This window comes from Epinephelus moara, chromosome 7, assembly GCF_006386435.1.
Source record: "Epinephelus moara isolate mb chromosome 7, YSFRI_EMoa_1.0, whole genome shotgun sequence".
Lineage (NCBI taxonomy): Eukaryota > Metazoa > Chordata > Actinopteri > Perciformes > Serranidae > Epinephelus > Epinephelus moara.
Window position 1 is genome coordinate 4,692,752 of NC_065512.1, and position 21,470 is coordinate 4,714,221.

General features: G+C 42.0%; 2 protein-coding genes across 2 annotated transcripts in view; one reads left to right on the top strand and one right to left on the bottom strand.

Annotated features, from left to right (window-relative positions):
• Positions 1-4,326, bottom strand: part of frzb (frizzled related protein) — a 22,947-nt gene extending 18,621 nt beyond the window's left edge. The window contains exon 1 of the mRNA XM_050048445.1: positions 3,946-4,326. Within this exon, the coding sequence (XP_049904402.1) occupies positions 3,946-4,150 (205 nt within the window). The 5' untranslated portion in view covers positions 4,151-4,326. The remainder of the gene's footprint in view (positions 1-3,945) is intronic.
• A 5,180-nt stretch (positions 4,327-9,506) lies between these two features.
• On the top strand, positions 9,507-20,785 carry dusp19a (dual specificity phosphatase 19a). The gene is made up of 5 exons (XM_050048934.1): positions 9,507-9,810; positions 11,723-11,988; positions 12,639-12,685; positions 15,039-15,191; positions 19,826-20,785. The coding sequence occupies exons 2-5, from the start codon at positions 11,766-11,768 to the stop codon at positions 20,030-20,032; spliced, it is 630 nt and encodes a 209-aa protein (XP_049904891.1). The 5' UTR covers positions 9,507-9,810; positions 11,723-11,765; the 3' UTR covers positions 20,033-20,785.
• Positions 20,786-21,470: the final 685 nt, after the last annotated feature.

Genomic DNA, 21,470 nt, shown 5'->3' on the forward strand with positions numbered 1-21,470 from the left:
TGGATTCCTTGACCCTGAAAATGTAGGTTTAGCAGTTAAAATCAATGTTCCAACTTATTTAGAAGTCTAGATATTACAAAACATACATTTTACGGCGGCCATTTTGTACATTCCAATATGGCCGCCATATAGACATCTGGGCAAATGCAAACATTGATTTTCTGAATCCTTATACAATAACCTTTCCAAAANNNCCAATATGGCCGCCATATAGACATCTGGGCAAATGCAAACATTGATTTTCTGAATCCTTATACAATAACCTTTCCAAAAATGTATAGTTTTGCAAATCCCCCAAAAAATCCCACAAAAGTTGAAATCTAAACATAATGAACCTGACTATAAAACATATTAATGAACGCTGAGCTACCTTCATATAAAGCTCACCTATGTTTTGCAGCTCCAGACAGATTTTTTTTTTTTTGGAATCATTTTTGTCAGAAATCGTAATAGTTGCCGACCCCTGGCCTACGCTGTGGCCTGATGTGCTCCTTCCCAGAAACTGCATGTTGTGGTGATGCAGACCTCCTGTTTACTTTTCTAAGCTGAAACCATTTCCCTCAGAGGAAACAGCTTTTATTTACTTTCATTTCACAGATAAGAAACAGTAAATTGTGAAGACGATAAAGCCCCTTCAAAACAATAATTTACGTTGTGTGTGTGTGTGATTTATCCTGGCTTCATTTGAGGAGAGAAAAACTCATTAATTCCCAGGATCTCAACTCCCAGTATTCAACCTGAGTCCTACATTATGAGCCCATTAATAACTTTGCAGATACTCAATCATCTGAGATAGACTACTGGGATTCTGGTTTAGTCCAGGTGACGTCCATTACTCCGAATTTCAACCAGAGCTCTGTACTTTCAACATTCTTCCTCTAACTAAATTGAGTGAGTGCGATGTTCTTCCAGGAGCTGCACAGCAGAGATACGTGGCCTGAGCGTCTCGAGTCAAACCAGAAACCAACAGAGGGCTGTAACTCTGACCAACTCTTCAACATTCGGCTGCTTTATCACTGACTGCTCCTACAGGAGCCAAGTTTTTTTTTCCGTCTTGAGTAAACTCAATCAGAATGATGGTTTCCACAAAAATGTTTCCATGATCTCCGAGTGAACTGATGGTTTAAGGTTTCCTGTTGCTCAGTCAGAGGAGTTCAGACCAGATTCAGCTCTGCAAACGCTTTCATTCCTCCTGTAGATGTTAAACAGGAGAGGAAAGAAGAAGCCAGAGCAGCTGCCATGTCAAGTGACAGTTCAGTTTACCCCAAACCAAATAAATATATATAGCTTTGGCTTTATTTGTCCAGGTTTTCAGATATATATCTCTGAGATTCTGCCTCAAACGTACCACTGAGCACACTCTAGGGCTGCCCCCCCCCGACTAAGGATTATCCTAGTCGACCACTAGTCATCATTACGGTCCATTAGTCGACAAGTCATCTGCATTTTAATGATATTAATTTAATTATAAATGACATATTTTGGTGGTTTGAGTTGAAGGTGTGAGAAAGAATAGTATCAGTAACATTGTTAACACTGTGCTACATTACAGAGAAATACAAAACCGTACTAATGAACCTTCATTAATATAGGCCTATATTTTATCTACAAGTGCACGTCACACACTGAGCGAGCCGCCTGTTAATGACGCTGTGGGCTAATGGGCATGTAGCTACTTCCATGTTTCAGATGATACGTCATGTTTGTAGTCGACCAATGAAGATGAGTTTACATATCACCTTGGGTTCGTCCTTCACCTTCTCAAAATGATCCCACACTTTGGATTTCCTGCCCGACATGTTATTAACTAGCCTGTGGAATAACCGCAGGTACCAGCCCTGGAAATGAACCCGACTCCTGTCTGACTGCTGAGCGTGGACACTTCCTGTGTCTGTCCTTTCAAATTAAAGTCACACATGGTCCAGTCATATAGGTTTGGATTTATTCTGACAAGACGCAGCTCAAAAGATTTTCACTTGTTTGTTCTGCGACTAAGCAATCAAGCAATAATAAATCTTACCGACTAATAACTTTTCTGGTCAACTGACGTTCGGTCGACTATTACGGGGCAGCCCTGGCACACACTGCTGTGATGTTGAGAGGTTCTGCAGACATAAGTCGAGTTTACACAACACAATTTCACTAACAGCTCTTGGAGATCGTCGGCAAAAGCCACAGATGAGATGAGAGATGTGTGAATTTTCAAGACACAGAGGGAGAGATGTGCCGATGTGTTGCAGACACATGCAGATAATAAAAATATGTCAGCCTATCTGTAGTGTGAAGTTTGCTTTGACCAGCATTGACAGCGGCGACGACGTAAAGCCAATGAGAGCACAAGATACGAGGCGAGGGACATATTGGCAGGAGTTTTTTTTCTGGCTTGGTTTAGCATTGCAAATCAGCAAACAAACAACTTAGGATGTAGCTTTTTGCGGACATCCATTTTTAGAGCACAGAACTCCTGTCTCAGATGTATTCTTGCGTCTTTTCCCGAGAAACTTCTCGCGTGTTTTGTCATCCAATTTGGTGGGAATTCCTCACGTAAAGTGTAACTTTACACCCCTAAAAAATCTTGCTTTTACTGACTTAACGTCTCATCTCAGAGATGTACAGGTGTACTACTACTCCTTTCCTTCCTCCTTTACATTTAAGTCTTTCACCCTTTTTTTCTCTTTTACTCTAAAGAAACACAGACATATAAGGTAGGATTGCTACTGTAATCTGCCGGCTGTGCTGTAAATTAATTGTTTAGTTGATAAATTGTCAGAACTGCCGTCACAATTTCCTAAAGACAAATAAAATAAATAAATAAATGCAGAAAAACAAACCCTCTATTCTACTCTCTAATCTATTTTCATAATGTGCCGATTTTATTTTATTGATTTGTGTCTTCAGCTCATTAAATCTGGATGATGATGATATTTGAGGCTGTGTGACAGTGACAGCTGCCAATTAAACTATTTAATCTGTCCATTAGTTAGTGAGAACTTTATTATCTTTACCCTCTGAAACCACTTTGAAGTCTTCTTACCATAAAATATATTTTTTTATGATTATGTTCATCAAAGTTTTGAATTTTTAAAAAAACATATATCATCAGTAGCTAGTCTTTGTCCTAATCACGCTACCGTTTAGGTTAATTTAATTAGTTCATAAAATAATTTAGGGCTGCAACTGAAGATTACCTTTATTATCCAAGAATCTGCATTAGTATTTTTGTGTGTAATCAATTCATCATTTGTTCAAATCATTAAAAAATATTACATATGCTCATCATAATTTCCCATCCAAGTTGACAAATTAAAAAAAAACTTTTTTTTTTGTCCAAAAAATAAAATAAAAATACAAATATTCACAAATGAGAGGCTGAAGCCTGAGGTGTTGTCTTTTTTGCAAAAAATAAAATTAAAAATAAAAATACATCAATTTTTGATGATAATTTATTTTCTCATTAACTGAATAATAAATTAATCAATTAATCATTTCAGCCCCAAAATAATAATAAGACCTTTAATTGGTCACGAGTCACGACTTTTTTTTAAACATAAAATTCCCGTATTAAGCATTTTTTTTCTTTTTAAAAAATCACAAATATGTAATTAATTTAACGATTTAAAAAGACAATTTGCCAGCAAAAACAAAACAAAAACAAAAACAATAAATTACTAAAAAACCTACATGAATAAATAAATAAATGTAAATTGTCTGACCAAAAAGATCCTGAAAAAGTGTAACATGAACTTCAGGCTGCACACTGTGCCCAGAGGAGAACTGGTAAATAAATAAATATAAAATAAAATGACAACATGAACTATGATGAAGTGTAAAAAGAGTGTGAGCTGAACTTTGTGTGTCTGCACAGGAGCCACTCCGTCAGTTAATTAAGCCCTGGGTCCATTAAAGAATTAATTGTGGGTGTAATCAGTAATTAGTGTAACTCACCCAGCAGCCCTTCAAACTGCTCGATGGCCAGCACCGCGTTGTCCTGCGTGCTGTGGTGGAGGTGGTTCGGCATCTTGGTCATGTTCCACGGCATGGACCGGCACAGCGGGATCCGCACCGACTCACAGGACGCTGCCCGGACCGCAGCCGGCCACAGGGCGCAGGACACGGCCAGCAGAGACACGGAGAGTCCCGGGGACAGCATGACGGTGGTCGGTTCACAGAGGGGACACTGTCGGTGCTCCGGTGAAGTGTCGGTCACTCACGGAGAGTTAAATCCAAAGAAGGACGTGATTTTCCTGCTGATTGGAGCTTTGCTGCTGCTGCTGCTGCTGCTGCTGTCCGGTCTGCGGGCAGCTCGAGGAAGCGGGAGGAGCTGCTTTATTCAGGCTTTCACCTCCTCCTCTTCCTCTATCCCTCCTTCTCTACGACTCCCCTCCTCTGCTCCCTTCAGCTCTCCTCTTCTTCTTCTTCTTTCCTCTTCCCTCCCTCTCCTCCTCATTTCTTATCCTCCATGCTAAAAGATAGATTCCTTTTAGATGAAAAGTCAACACCAGTAAATCCGTTAAAAGCTCATAGATGTGTGTGTCATTACAGCTCATGGAATCAGTGGTCACATCATTTACTGAGGTACAAGTACTGCAGCTCATAAAGTATCCAAAGTAAAAGTACCGCAGCTCATAAAGTATCCAAAGTAAAAGTACCGCAGCTCATAAAGTATCAAAAGTAAAAGTACTGCAGCTAATAAAGTATCAAAAATAAGAGTACTGCAGCTCATGTACCTCAAGTATCTAAAGGAAAAGTACTGCAGCTCATAAAGTATCAAAAGTAAAAGTACTGCAGTTCATAAAGTATCAAAAGTAAAAGTACTGCAGCTCATAAAGTATCAAAAGTAAAAGTACTGCAGTTCATAAAGTATCAAAAGTAAAAGTACTGCAGCTCATAAAGTATCTAAAGTAAAAGTACTGCAGCTCATAAAGTATCAAAGTCTTACTTCTGCAGTAAAATGTCTCCTGTGACTGATTTATTCATATATAACATCACATTATTAAAACAGACAGTTTCAAACCTGCTCATTTTATTTCCACTTTATGTTACTTTATACTTCTACTGCTCTCATGGGTGGATCATGAGACAGTGGACCCCTGGGCACAGATATGCAAAGGGCCCCACCACCTCTGCTACACAGGAGGAAGACACACAGACTCTGTGTGGGTTTGCATCTTTTTGTAGTAGTTGCTTTGTAGTCATTTTATGTCTCCTAGTGGTTGTTTTGTATGTTTTGGTAATCGTTTGTACATCTTTGATGTAATTTTATGTCATTTTGTGTATTTTCTGGAGGTTTTGTGTTGCTTTGTTGTCATTTTTGTGGTTATTTTGTGTCTCTTTGCAGTTCTTTTGCATCTCTTCGTAGTCATTTTGTGTCTCTTGTGTATGCAGTTTCTGGAAAAGGCAAAAAAAAGGCAGTGGTCAGTGCAAAGTTCCCTCACCACTGGGTGTCGCAGCAGCAGTGTTGTGTCTAACCTGTGTAACAGCAGCAACAGAAAGTTTGCTGATCCAGCAGGGAGTTGGCGCTGTCCAGGCTGTCAGAGTTAAAGTTTGCACTGGCAGGATTTGACTTGCTGCGGCTGCTGCTCTCCTCCTGGCGAGGTGGTCTGTAATGCCGGGGAGAGTGAGGCGGAGGACACACTGTGATTTGAGGCTCTAGCTAAGTTTATCTACATGAGGCTGCAGCCGTGAGCTCTTTTTTAGCGGAGGGCTAAACTATTAGCAACATTTTCTCTCAATCTCTGAAACACTTTGCTGATGCTGACATGTTTTGTTTTTTTGTCAGACTCTCTTTGATGAGCCCATCTTCCTTTCTTGGGTTGCTTTGCAGTGTAGGCAGTTGTTGCCAATTCTGGATTAACAACTTTCTCTGCAGGACTCTCTGCATTTGAATCAGGCTTGTACCATCTGAAGGAACGTTCATGCACATCTGTATTTGTAGAGCAGCCAATAGGAATGCCCCTCTCTCTGAAATTACCTGTGATTGGCCAAAGTCTCCCGTCAGGGATTAGATTTTCTAAAGCCTGAAACCAGAGCCTGCATCACTGCATCAGACTGAGGCCCAGTTATTTATTTACTTTACTTTATTTTACTTTTATTTACTTTATCTGCAGTGATGTTATGAGGAAGACTACATCTCCCAGCATGCCTCACAGGAACACTGCTGTCCCATAACTTTGGCAACCCAACACAGTTAAGTAATCGAAGTATCAACAGTTACATCTTAACTTAACTAACTCCTTAAACTCCTGTTGACCAGTGAAGTGACCGATAGTGATGTAACTGATGACCTTTGACCCCGGCAGGCTCGCTGCCTTAACAGCTCCGTTATTGGTCCATTAAAGCTGAATATGACGCTGCAAACTGTGTGTGTGTGTGTGTGTGTGTGTGTGTGTGTGTGTTGGCTGTAACTCAACCCTAACATGGGAAGCTCCTCCAACATCTGAGAACCATTACTGCTATCACACACACACACACACACACACACACGCACACACGCAGGTCTCTCCGGGTTTTCTGACTCATGGATCAACATGCAGAGAACTGAGTCAGCACTTTTCCCTTCCATCCTTCCTTCACTCCTTCCCTCTTTCCTCCTCTCTCTCAGTTCTCATGATTTCATCTCCTCAAGTGTGTTTGTGTTTCTGACATAAAAACTGTTCACATTTGGCAGGAGAGTCTTATCACTGACACACACACACACACACACACACACATACAAAGTGAACACACAATTTAGTGCAACCTCCTCTCCTCAGTTCGTTTCCTTTCCTCTTCTCTCCTTGTCTCCTCTCCTTTCTTCTCATTGTTTCCTTTCCTTCCTCTTTTCTCATTGTTTTTCTTCTTGTTTCCTTTCCCTTTCTTTCCTCTCATCTCCTCTCCTTGTCTCCTCTCTCCTGTCTCCTTTTGCTCCCCTCTCCATTCTCCTCAGTTTCCTCCTCTTCTTTTCCACTTCTTTCCTCTCTTTGTCTCCTCTCCTCTTTTCACTATTTCATCTCCTCCCCTTTCTTATTATTTCCTTTCCTCTTTTATCATTGTTATCTTTCCTCTTTTTTCCTTTCCTTTCCTTTCCTTTCCTTTCCTTTCCTTTCCTTTCCTTTCCTCTTTACTCAATGTTTCCTCTCCTTGTTTCCTTTCCCTGTCTTTCCTCTCCTCCCCTCTCCTTGTATCTCCTTCTTTGCTCTCCTCGTTTTTCATTTTGCCCTCTTCGTGTTTCTTTTCCCTTTCTTTCCCCATCTCCCCATTCCTTTTCTCCTCTCCTTTATTCTCCTTTCCTCTCCTCGTCTTTCCTGCCATTGGTTCCTTTCCTTGTCTCCATTCCTTTATTCTCCTTTCCTCTCCTCTTCTTTCCTCCCTTTGTTTCCTTCCCTTACCTCTTTTCTCATTGCTTCATCTTCTTGTTTCCTCTCCTCTTTTCTCCTTCGTACCTCTCCTTGTTTCCTTGTTTCCTCTTTGAGATGCAAAACAAACTTCTGCAGAAACCTGACCTCTGTATGTGTGTGTGCGCTCGCATGTGTGTGTGTGTGTGTGTGTGTGTGTGTGTGTGTTGCGGGGAATGAAAAGGGTCCAATTTCAGCCAGAAAACTGTTTCTCTCTCTGTATGTGGAAATATTCTTGGAAACTACCAGAACCTTTTCCAACATAAATAAGACTGCAGCTGTCCACACACACACACACACACACACACACACACACACACACACACACACACGGTAATGCACAGGACTGAAAGTAATCTACAACAATTACAGATTTTGCTACAGAGCTTTGAAGCGGAGCTGCAGTTTGTCCTGAGGGCGGAGCTGCAGGAAAAGGTCATATTAAATATTAGAGGAGTCTCCAACGATTCAGCGTTTAACATTGTTGGATCCACGATGGACAGTTTATTCCTCACTGTCTTCCTCTTTGTCACAACCTGATGCATACATTACCCACAATGCAACTCAACTGCTGACAGAATCATATGTTATTCCACTAGCAGCTTCAAGTTCTTCTTAAAACTTTAAAGGTTTTATGACGTGTTGTTCGACCACATCTGAAGTTAAATTTAACCAGGCAAGACATGAAAACAAAAACCTTTAAAAGAACTGATAAAAACACTTTGGTGCATAGTGTTTAGAGTTTAAATGAATTTAAAACTCAAGTAAAATCAGGAAAGGCTCTCCAATAAAAGAAGGGACTTAAAAGCAGTCACTGACTCAGTTGACCTGATTTCCTCGGGCAGATTGTTCCAGAGCCTCGGGGCCCTGACAGCAAACACTCTGTCCCCTTTAGTTTTCAGCCGGGCCTCTGGAACAGACAAAAGACCTCTGCTGCCCAAGGACCTCAAAGTACGTCCTGGCATGTTCGTCACTAAGAGTTTAGAGATATAGCTGTGAGAGAGACCATTAACAGTAATCAGCAAAATCTTAAAATCTCTTCTAACACACTCATGGCAGCTGAATTCTGTCCAGTCTGGAGTCGATTAATAGATTTTTGATTCAGGTGGGAAAAGAGGCTGCTGCAGTGATCTCAGGTGTGAAGAGATGAAGGTGTGCTAAATGGTCTCTGTGTCTGTAAAAGTTAAATGGATCGTGCTTTTGAAATATTCCTAAGATGATGAAAGCTTTGTGAGGTGGTGCTCAAAACTGACTGTCAAACCAGACTCCCAAGATTCCTTTGGTCGTAGTTGCTTTCACACCAAACGAACGATGCCAAAGTCCACTTGGAAACGAACTGAGAGTCTCTTTTTCAGGCAACAAATGCAGCACAGTCTAACTAAACCACACCAAACAAGTTAGGTATGAAAATGACACAAAATTACTCACTTTGGAAAGATATTTGATAATTATTGTGATATATTTAAACAGTGCATATGCTCACACTGGTCTGTAAGAAAATTGGGGTTACGTGTTCCTCCTTAAAAACTAAACACCAGGATTAACTGTAGTTCTAAATGAAGGACAGTTGGGTTCGATAAGTCCAACACAAACACACATATGTTTTTATTAAAATGAATGTAATTATTAAATGAATGCTGTTTCAGAGTAAATGCATTAGTTTTGTCAGCATCATCAGCTGCAGTTCTTACTGACCTGAAGGCTGTAGCAGCTCATAAAAGCAGAGATGTGGCTCCCTCTTGTGGATCACACTGGAAACAACACCTCTGCAGACCGACCTGTTCACATTTGAACCTTTTTAGCTTGAGATTACTGTTATTATTTTATAATTTAATCCCATTTTTATACATTCTTTGTTGTTTTGTTTGGTGTGTTTGTGAGTTTTTTAAATGCAATAAAAGAAACTGAAAACAAAACACATGACGTGGTTTATTTTTCATATTATTAAAATCATTTTTTAATAGAACTGACTTCGGTGTAGGTCTGTTATTTTATGTTCTTGTGTAGATGTGTCTCTGTTAGAGAGCACTGGTGTCAGACAGACAGACAGACAGACAGACAACAGGTTTCATGTTACCCAGCAGCAGCAGTTCAGTGTCACCTCCTGCAGAGTCGGCCCAGTTCACAGATTAACTCAGGTGGGACAGACAGACTGCAGGACCACAGCTACTGAGACTGGATTTGTTTCTGGACCTGGTCTAATGTGGACCAGGTTTAGTGAGCACTAGGACCAGACCTGGTGTCTCACTGAATCAGATCAGAGTGTTTTTTTTTCTACTCTGGAACAGATGATGATGATGAAGGACAAAGTGTGTTTCTTTTCTGGAAACTGACCTGGATCACCTCTCTGCTGCAGTTTCTGTTTAAACTGGACTATCAGCTGAATCAGAGCCATTCTGAGCCGAGCCGGGCCAACGCTGAACATCTGAAGAAACAGGTTTTTATCTCATACAGTATATTATACATTATACATACAGTATATAACATTCATAGACTTATTTCTGTGCTTATTTTATGAGGTGAATGAACAGTGAATGTCCTAATCTATGTGACTGTCCATCTTATCCACATTAAAGACAATCTCAACCATGTGCAGCAGGCTGGACAGGACAAGTGCTCACATGCTCTCATTAACAATGCTAACATTTGCCAATTAGCACTAAACACAAAGTACAGCTGAGGCTGCACCAGAACATGTCACAGCCAAAGTACTGTGCACACTAACGTGTTGACCTGACGATGGCGCTAGATGAAAAGTCAGAGGATCACCAAATTTATTACAGTACATCCTGAAGGGAACATGAATGTCTAAACATTTCAAGGACATCCATACAGTAATTCAGATATTTAATCTAGAACCACAACTGCAAAGCTTGTGGTTCAGTCGATGTTAAGATCTTAAACTGGATCAGTAAAAACTTTGACCTGCTGTTGGAAATCCAAAGCTTTGCTATATGACTAAATAACCAAAAACTACATTCCCATCAGCCTTAGCTGTACCAAATGTTAGCAAACTACAGCCCAGTCGCCACAGGAAAAATTGTTGGCATTCTACATATCTGCAAACCACGACTACATTACATTTGCACATTTCATACGTATCATTTCAGCATTTCTAAAGTGAGCATATGAGCTGACTTTGTCATCAGGAGGTGGAGGGGATGATGGATGGTGTGACACCTAGGTGAGACATCTGCCAGGCTGCAGACCACTGTTTGAGACCTTCGAACAACAAAATATTTAGCCCCCAAACATGGGTATTGTTCGGGCACTTGTCACTGCGTTCTCAGTGAATTTCTAGCCACCCAACATGGGTGTTCTTTGGCAAGTTGTCGCTATTTTCCCCGTGGCTTTTTAGCCTCCAAATGTAAGTGTTTTTAGGCATCTGTCACTGCATTTCCAGCAACTTTTTAGGCACCAAACATGGATGATTTTTTCGGCACCCGTCACCAAACATTGGTATTTATCTGGCAACCTGTTGCTTTTTTCCCCAGTGGCTTTTTAGCCCTCAAATGTGGGTGTTTTTAAGGCACTTGTCACTGTATTTCCAGCGACATTTTAGGCACCAAATGTAGGACGACTTGTAGGGCATCAAACATGGGTATTTATTTGGAAACCTTTCGTTGTTTTTCTGGTGGCTTTTTTGCCTCCAGATGTGGGTGTTTTCTGGCACCCGTCACTGCGTTTCCAGTAACTTTTTTGGCACCAAAATGTAGGTGTTTTTTTTTTAAAGCCTTTGCTGTGTTTCCTGCGGCTTTTTAGTCGCTAAACATGATGTTTTTTAACTGTCACTGCATTTCCAGCGACTTCTTAGGCACCAAAAGTGAGTGGTTTTTTTAGCGTCCCATCTCTGTCTGTCCCGTGGCTTTTTACTCTCTCTTACATCACCCTTTGCTGTTTTTCCAGCTTGGATAGTGCCATGAAAAGTGTTTTTTTACAGAGACATCGCTGCTTTTTGAGCCCCTAAAACCAGGTGTTTTAAGCCAAAACATGATCTTTTTCTTAATCATAATCATGTAGTGTTTGTGCCTAACCCTAACTGCACATTAACCACAGTGTTGTTGAAAGGTAAAGTTTCAACGTATCGCCTACATAATGATGTGCAAATGTAATGTAGCCATGGTTTCCAGAAACACACAATACCAACATTTTTTCTGGGATGCTTGCTAAAGATGCTAAAGATGGTGAATATGGTAAACATACCTGCTGAACAAACGCATGTTAACATTGCTGTAGATGTTTTTTAAGATATAATTGAGATTTAACTCCACCTACTCTGTTATTTTCTGTGTGCCTCACTCTGGATCGTTACATCTACTCCAAATATCATCCTTTCACTCATCTTGCAGGTTCACTCCAACCCTGTCCAGTCAGGTCTAGTCAGGTCTAGTCATGCAGTCCCTGACTCAGGAGATCCAGAGTTTCTCCCGGACGCGACTGAGGAAGCAGTGCACCCGGGTCACGTCACTGAGCGGCCGTCGCATCATTGAGACCTGGAAGGGTTCAACCATCACTGTGGTTGAAGACCCCGTCCCCCCAGAGAAGGTGGTGGGATACGTCCCGGACACTTCCTGGGACCTGCAGGTCGGCGTCATCAAGCCCTTCCTGCTGATGGGTGAGTCAGTGCCACACATAATGACAGAATGACTGAACAACACAATAAACAACTGTCAGAGTTCTGTCACTGCCCCCGACATCAGAAAGTCCACCTTCAGACATCTTTGATTTGATTTGTGTTAGACAGGTGGTGGATGGGGAGATATTTGAGCACACTGCACTAAGTGTCTGTGATGTCACAGCTCTAGTTCCCATAAAACTAATCGGTACAGTTTGTCATGACGTCTAAATCATAACTCCGATCAGGCCAACAATCATAAACTAACTAGCTAACCAGCCGACTGACGGTTAACTGAAAACCTTGGGGCTCGGCCCAGGTAGCAGCCGCTGCAGTCGATGGATGGGTCCACCTCTTCCCCTGCTCTGTCCTGGAAGTCACCTTCAGTCCACCAACACTGATTACTGTCAGCTCAGAGCAGAGGGTAACATGAGCGCAGACGTGGGGGAGGCCCCGGGGACAGGTGACCCATCAGGGCTCAGTGCTGGACCATAAATGACCCCGTGACCTGAGGTAGACGCCGTGCATACACACAGCAGGGAACTCCTTTCCTCAGGTTAACGTTTTGGTTCAGCACCCTGGACAGCGTCTTGTGCCAAACAAAGACAGTAATTCACTGTGTGTGTGTGTGTGTGTGTGTGTGTGTGTAGGTTCTCAGGATGCTGCACATGACTTTGGCACTCTGAGAAAACACAAGGTGAGATTCTTTTCCTTCAGATCTAAAACACAACCGTCTTTCTACAGACTAATCAGCTGTGGCTTTGGTTTCTGCAGAGCACTAATGAGCTCTCAGACACAGGCTGAAGTTGTTTATTTGTTTATTTAACAGGGACCATACAGGTAAACACTGTCACAAAAGGATGCAACAGATTTCATGCTAATTTGCAGCCCCCGTCCCTGGTTTAGTCCTTTAATCTGGATAAAAGCAGCCAAACAGAAGCACAGAAGTGAATCCAATTAAAATGTATTCAGTGTTCACATCACTGTGAGTCAAATACATAATTTAGCAGGGATTCATTTCAAGAGTCTGTTTAGCCAAATAAACCTGATTCATGGAGCAGATTAACCAACATATGAAGAAATACAGGTGATAATTAAAACAGACCTCTCAGGGTGGAGCTAATGAGCCAACTCACTGTTTCCACAGAGACATTATACTTGTTGTTTACATGACCCAAAGCATGATGGGAGTCCCACAGCAAAAACTCAAATCATATTTATCCTAAATTGAAATTAGAAGGAAGGAATAAAGGAAAAAAACAATGATAAAAAGGGATCTTCAAAAAAAACTGTAATTAGTGTAATTAGTAAATTCATCCTTCAGCCCTTCGTCCAGACTTGACAGAGTTTTTCTCCCCCAAAACAGAAAAAAATATCCTCTCAAGCGTGAGTGCAAACCTTAAAACTTTGGCGGGAAACTGAACTTATTTAAAACAGTGATGTACTGTAAGAAAGCAGCAACCTGCAGGACTGAGAAATGAAGCCAACGCAGAACTGCCAAAAACTGCAGTTCCTCTAATGGCCACTTGAGGCTGGCTCCGAGAGCGAGTCAAGTCAAACTTAACATCGTGCTTTTGTTGCACAAGAAAATAAGTAAATAAGAGGTGTTTTACCAATGTTGTGAGCAGAAACTGTGAAAACAGAAGTATATTTTGAAAAGACACAATGCATGTCAACAACAGACGCACCCAGGATACGTAGAACGCCACATGGAGACATGAAAGTCCACTGACAAAGTGGTGATGTTTGATGAGTTGGGATGAGAACATGTGGAACACAGAGGGGCAAAAACTAACATAACACATAACTCACCTTTTTAAATGTCATCATGGCTTAAAGTTTTGCATAATTAAGGGTGGGCTGCTTTGACTGCTCCACCCCTCCCTCCTCCACAGCTCTAGCCTGGAAATCCAGACCCAAATCTAGACAGATTTAGGGTCTGGCTATGAGTAATGCAAATGGCCCAACTCAAGGGGCGGCACCAAGCATGCATTTGAAAATATCACTGCACACAATTGGATAACACTACGACCAATCAGACCAATACACGGGGTGACGTATCCAGAGCTTAGCTACCAGCGGAGCTAACTGGTAGATTAGACTCTTGCCGTATCCGGTCGGCAAAACAGCAAAAACGTCCTTCTTGCAAAGGAAAGATTCGAGCGCCGTCTTCTGTTCCTCTTTTAGAGAAAAAGCCAAGTCTAACTCGTTCATTGTAGCGGCCAAAGCCGTTTCAAACAACTGGTGTTCATCCGTAGCCATCTTGCAATGTTTACTGACTGATTCCGGACTTCGTCGTCGCAGCGCTGTCGTCATCTGTTTAGCTCGCCTCTGGCCCGCCTATATCAGATACACCGATGTGATTGGTGATGAATGAGCATCATTACTGATTGCCAGAGTGACTCGCTGAGCAAATTCAAATTGTGCTCTCACGAGAACTCAGGATTTCCAGGGTACCACAGCTCCACCCTCTCGTCCAAATATGGTCACTTTTAGCTAATAAAAACCCAAGACATTGACTCCAAAATGCCAAACTTAAGGCTTCAAAATTGGAGTCCACAAACCAATAGGTGACATTACAGTGGCTACATCCATTATTTTTTTGTACAGTCTATGACTAGAAGCAAAGATAAGAGGATGACCTTTAGACGCCTCTGACCTTCTCTGTGAGTGTTCAGTTCATATCTGTCAGATGATGTCATGATTATAAAATAATGGTTTGTTCAGCCGATGGTCCCAGTCCTGAAGGAGGGTGAAGAAGAAGAGATATAGCTGTTTTCATGATGATTTCATGGCGGATAGAAAACTCAAAATGACTAACGTGGATGCAGATTTTATTCACATGAAAACAGCGTATCAGAATACAGACAGCCTAATGTAGATGTAGCTTCAGACTTTTAATGATTTTGTCAAAAGGCTGAAAATAAAAAGAAAGGAGGAAAGAAAGGAAAGTGAGCGAGGAGAGCTGAGATGAAATATGAAGATACTGCTATACAGCTATGAACATCAAAGTGAAGTCTCTTCCTCTTCCTCTCCCTCTTCCTCTTCAGGTGTCTCACATCTTGAACGTGGCCTTCGGGGTGGAAAATGTGTTTCCTGATCTGTTCATCTATAAGACCGTCAGTATTCTGGATCATCCCGACACTGATGTGCTGCTTTACCTGCAGGACTGTTGTGACTTCATCCAGCAGGCTCGCGCTGAGGTAACACTTAAGATTAAATCAATCAATTTATTATTCATTCATTCATTCATTCATTCATTGCACTAATACCCAAAGAGTGACAGAGAACAATGATATAAGACAGAGGGAGGCAGCAAAGCCTCACATTAAAGGAGCTTGAATTGTGTTGTGAAAGTGTTTTGGCTTTTTTTTCTCCCTTAAGATGATATTAAACATTAATCACTTTAAAAACTGACTTTCAGCGATTGGCCTTGACTGTCTAAGCTCTGCTGTTAACTTACAACAGAACATGAATCCTCTTCATACATCCTGTCTGCAAACACAGTGAGAGACATCTCACCCTGCAGAAAAAAACGTTCCCATCTCCAAGCCGATCTCTCGTGTTGCTGTCGCACGTTTCACTTCACTGTGGACGATCATTACTGAAAAGAGAATCTGACCGGCTTTAATATTGTTGTTAACACGAGTAAGAAGAGACAGGAACTTTAAAGTACTGGAAACTAACTAAATAAAGGAGGTGAGAGCTGCTGCAGCTCAGGTGAAACCAAATGACCGGATCAAGTCCAACAACAGGAAGCAATCCCATGAGGCCAAAGGATTATGGGAAGAAGGAGACAGATGTAAGGGCCTTAAAATGAGGGTTGACATGTGACACATGTTTGGACATCTCCTCTCCTTCTCTCCTCTCCTCTCTTTTAAATAATAGATGCTTAGTTTTGTTCATGTTTTATTAAATCTGCACACAGATCAGATCTCAGTGTCATACAAGCTTTTAGCGGCGAAGCCTGCAGCTCACCTTAACATGACACCACACACACACACACACAGACACACACACGCATGCGTGGCGAGTCATTAGGCAGTCATTAGGGGTGTATGATTACAGGAAGTGTGTGTGTTCATTATGATATGTTTCTGTGTGTGTGTATGGGGTAACTCCAGCCCTGATAATCAAACTGATGCTTTTACTTTGAAAAGTAGGGTCAGATTACCCAGCAGGCCATCTGGCTGGTAATGACACTCACATATTGATGCTGTCATGACAACAGCAGCATTATGTGACTACGTTCATGGCTACAGTACAGATACATAAACTAGTGGGCATGCTGAATGTGTTTGTGCCACAGTTATAATAACACAATTTACTGCTACGGTTTTGTGAAAATGTCCTGAAATTGTACCTCAAACAACTCAACCCAAATTTCAAGTCATGCTTTGCTCACATTTGTGGGTATTGTTCTGAAGTTTTGGGTTCTTTCAAGACAAAAGTTTGGTCCAAAACCCAACCAAATACTTGTGACCCTAAGTATTTATTTATTTATTCAACCAAATTTTTTGGCAGCAGGCTGAGCACAGCACCCCACGTCCCTCTCCCCAGCAATGCTTTCCAGCTTCTCCTGGGATCCCGAGGTGTTCCCAGGCCAGATGAGATATAATCCCTCCAGCGTGTTCTGGGTCTTCCCCGGGGCCTCCTACCAGTCGATGTGCCCGAAACACCTCTAACAGGAGGCGCCCAGGAGGATCCTTTCGACGTGAAGGAGCAGCGGCTCTACTCGGAGCTCCCTACGGATGTCCGAGCTCCTCCCCCTATCTCTAAGGCTGAGCCCAGACACCCCACGAAGGAAACTCATTTCAGCAGCTTGTATCTGCGATCTCATTCTTTCGGTCACTACCCAGAGCTCATGACCATAGGTGAGGGTTGGGACGTAGATGGACCAGTAAATCAACAGCTTGGCTCAGCTACGTCTTCACCCCGACGGTCTGGCACAGCACCTGCATCACTGCAGAAGCTGCACCAAACCGCAGATCCATCTCATGCTCCATTCTTCCCTCATTCCTGAACAAGACCCCGAGATACCTAAACTCCCATAGTTGAGGCAGGAACTTCCCCAACCCAGAGGGGACAATCCACTGTTTTCCGGCAGAGAGCCATGGCCAGAGGTGCTGACTTTCATCCTGACCACTTCACACTCGGCTGCAAACCGCCCCAGTGCATGCTGGAGGTCATGGTGGGATGAAGCCAACAGAACCACATCATCTGCGAAAAGCAGAGATGCAATTCTAAGGTCCCCAAACCGGACCCCGTCCTCCCCCCTGGCTGTGCCTCGAGATCCTGTCCATGAAAATCACAAACAGGATCGGTGACAAGGGACCAAGATGAAAGTGCTGATGCCAAGTTTTGCGAGCAAAAACATTTTTAGATCAACCAAACAACCAAGACTTTTTTAGGCAACCAAAATGTTACAATTAAATTTCATGAACTGAAAACACACTGAAATAAGAACAGCTATGGCTACGCCTACACTCTGTGGATCTGGGGTTATGCCATTGTCACGTACCATCCAATGTTGTAGCGACTTTTCGATGGACAGTACCTACCTGTCACTGAAAGCAATCACACCCTTAATCATGCATAACTTTAAGCTTTATCTTTGAGTTTCTTTTATAACACAGTATTTTGATCTGGTTTTACCTGAATGTCCAGGTTTGTACACATATTATCATGACTTGTAGTGAAAATAAAATAAATGCCAACCTTGAATCTATTAACAGTCCGTCTTGGTGGAAGACTTTGACCCTTTAAGTAAAGCCCTTTGTTTTCTGTCCTCAGATGAGAAGTTTGATACCAGTTCAGTTCAGGCTGCAGCACTGTGAGGCCCAGCCTGGTAACTGGGACACAGCTGTCGTGTAAACCTTCCATGAGAAGGAAAAGAGAGGCTGTAATGGAGAAGCTAATGGACACAAACAAACAAGCCATCTATTAACTTAATAGAGGTGATGGAGGTAGTTGCGGTGTGCAGCTCAGCTCGACCAGCTGACGCTGACTCTGTTCTGTTGGTGTGTAGAGCCCCCTAATGTTCAGAGAGCATCGCTGCAAGTCAAGGTCAAGTTTCTTCTCATCGGCCTAGTTCCAATCAGCACTGGACTCTCGTAGACATTAAACGCCACCTGTGACATCCCTTTAGTGTGGGCGGGCAGGAGGGTTGGACATTTTTGTGCACAGTAAAGTGTGAGGCTGAGTGTGCGTGTGTGTCTCTCTGCTGATAAGTAGTAACAGTTCTGTTGGACTAATTTGAAGTCAAGTCCTAGCTTCATTAGACAAACAACTACACACGCTGCTGTTAGTGACTCATTATCTGTGTTTTTAGTCAAAAGGAAAATGTCATCCTGCCAACTCCTTCCATGTTTTGTTTCTTTTTTTTATTTATTTTGAGCAGTTCTGCTGCCATATCCACATCCAAACCCAGTGCATTGTGGGTGTTCCTCTTTGTCAAAATCTGCAAAGTTGCAGACGTACAAAAAGTGTTCATAAAGATCTCAACAACTCTGTGACGGAGCCTATAAATTTGTATATAGTCTATAGAATGTATAGACAATATATAATACGGACATTTACTGTTCTTACTTCCAGCAAAACCAAGCTGTAAAACACATCTTGCAGGTCAACATACATGTGGAGCGTTAAGCAGCTAAAGAGAAAGATACTTTCTCAGGAGTTGTTGAAGACTTAGTCTGACCCACTGGATGCAAAGTGTGGCAACACATTCTCACTCCAACCTGGTCACATATAGAGTGTGCCAGGGCTGACGTCAAAACCCGGAAGTTTAGCATCGCGCTGGTTCCCGGAAGAGAAAGTGAATGTGATTTTTGCATTGCATTTTGGATTATGTCAGAAAATAAGCTCTGTGGCTGACACAAGTTTATGATACTTACAGGTTTTGTTCAGCGAGATAATCTTCACATATGAAGACCTTTCATACCTCTTACAGGACACAAACACCGCTCTCCTGGGTGAAAGTCGGTGTTTGTTGGACCCTTCTATCACCTCTCCTGCCTGCTCTACTTGAACTTTCGCCGCCTTAACTTTTGTTCCCTCTGCATTTCCCCCTGACACCGCCAGACACTTTTTAACTATAATGGTGACCGGCTGTGTATCTTGCTGATGTTAAAGGATACCTTGTTTCGTCGGTGTCTGACACCACAAGTCACTGGCGAAGTGTCGGATTTCATCAAATTCGGAGTGAGACCAGGTTGATTGTGGCTGTAAGCCTGCCATTGCGATGCTGATTTAGACCGGCAGTCTCCTGTCCTTGCACTACCTGCATGTTACTGTTTCCAGTATCCCCTTCACTATGAGAAACAACCTTCAAGCTTACAACTTACAGTAAAACAACTTATGAATGCACCTCAGAAAAGCTCAGACTCTGTTTCACAGGACTCTTGTGCCCGATGCTGATCTGTTTTCAGACGTGGCCAGTCAGAGTTGATTTGCTACATCTTTTAACTCTGGCAGCAGCATGTACCAGTGACACTGACTTCACTAATGTACAGATCTGTTCCACATCACACGAACTTCTGTGGTATCATTGTAGCAGTGGCAGTAACTCAGGGGCAGCAGTAAATCAGTCCGTAGGGACTTGGGTTGGGAACTGGAGGGTTGTCGGTTCAGTACAAGAGAGTGTTGGAAATAGAGCTTTTTTTGCTTCATGCATCACTGAGTAGTGATAGGAATGTGCGGGTCCTGCTGCCAATGCTGTATCCAGGTCTCTTAATCCATCCATGGTCTGTGTGATGTGTTAATTAGTTAGGTTAGAGTTTCTCTTTTCTTCTGAAATCAATGAGTGCAGCTTTAACATTTTCTGTTTCTCCAACAGAAAGGTGTCGTGCTGGTCCACTGCAACGCTGGCGTGTCACGGGCACCAGCAATAGTCATTGGCTACCTGATGTCATGTGAAGGCCAGACCTTTGACGCTGCCCTCTCATTGGTCAAATCGGCTCGACCGGCCTCCTCCCCGAACCCCGGCTTCCTGGAACAACTGAGGAGCTTCAAAACACCTACAGTGAACGGATCCAAACACTGAAGGTGGAAGAGAAGATGATCACGGTGGTTAGACAGTTTAATAATAATAGTAATAATGATTAAATTTATTTGCATAGTATATATTAAAACCAGCATTACAGTATAAGAGCAAATAACTTTGATTTTTAATGAGAAATATTGAATGTGACTGAAATAAGCTAAATTCAAAAGACATTTTCTCGCTTCCATTTAACTGTAGGCTTTTTATTAGACGTGCTTTAATTTGTCTTTTCCTTTGTTTTGGAGACAAAAAGACATAATTTTCTTGTCTGCGTGTTATTACTGATGATGTCTTCTTCTTCTTCTTCTTCGTGTTTTGATGCTGTCATTCTGTCTGAGTCATCTCTGTGTTTTGTTAAATTAAATCTCTGCGGGGGAGTTTCGTCCTCTGCATTTGACCCATCCTCACTGTTTCGGAGCGGTGGGAAGCCACAAACTCCACAATGTTTTATTTCTAAAATGAATAAAAACTTAAATGACAGAAGTAAAAAATGTCTGCTGTATCTGCTCAATTTTATTACTTCGAGTATGAAATCATCCGTCATGAAGTCTCATGCACGGACAAGTGCGTGTGCTTCATCTCTGCTCACTGGAATACACAAGAAGAGACCAAACACAGGCACACTACTCGCATACAGAAGTAATTTAAAGGTCCAGTGTGTCAAATTTAGGGGGATTTAGTGGCATCTAGTGGTGAGGATTGCAGATGTAACCAGCTGAAACTTCTGGTTAAGCAGGATTTATTCTTCTGCATCGAATCAACGGCGTACCCTAAGCTGTAGCCTGACGTGCACCTCCACAAAAATGTAACTACACGTTGCGGTGACTGAAACCATTTCCCTCAGTGGAAACAAAGCTTTTATTTACTTTAATTCCACAGATAAGAAACAATAAATTGTGAAGACAATAAAGCCTCTACAAAAATAGCATTTTAAGTCTTGTGTGATTTATCCATGAGCAGAGGAAATCTCCGCTAGCCACTAGGCTAATTTATACAATGTAAAATGCCATAGGCTTGTGCTAATAACATTAGCATGTTGTATTTGTGGGGAAAATGTGTCCAGATAAAGACAAGTGCTTTGTCTGTGAATGCTGCGAGTTATTATTTGTGTACTTGTGTTTGAAATTGTTGCCATTAAGCCATGTTGAATGTGTGTTTTGAATCATGTAAACTTTACAGCACTTCATAGAAATCCTGCTGTCGACTAGTGTTTTGGAGGTGTAACTGCAGAGTGACACACGGTGTAGGCTGTGCATAGAGCTCATGCACAAGTACAAATCCCATTTCAGTCTAAGGAAACGAAAACACAGCTATTCTTGTGTTTTACTATTCTAAACGTGGACCCCAATGACTTCAATCCATCGAGAATTTTCTCAGTTTTTGGGTTCTGAAGGGAAGAGAGAAGAACGAGTTTTCCTCACAAATTCAACATAACACG

Coding starts and splice junctions, on each gene's coding strand:
- dusp19a (XM_050048934.1), top strand. CDS start 11,766: ATGCAGTCCCTGACTCAGGAGATCCAGAGTTTCTCCCGGACGCGACTG. Junction 11,989..12,638: donor CAAGCCCTTCCTGCTGATGG/GTGAGTCAGTGC, acceptor GTGTGTGTGTAG/GTTCTCAGGATGCTGCACAT. Junction 15,192..19,825: donor TCCAGCAGGCTCGCGCTGAG/GTAACACTTAAG, acceptor TTTCTCCAACAG/AAAGGTGTCGTGCTGGTCCA.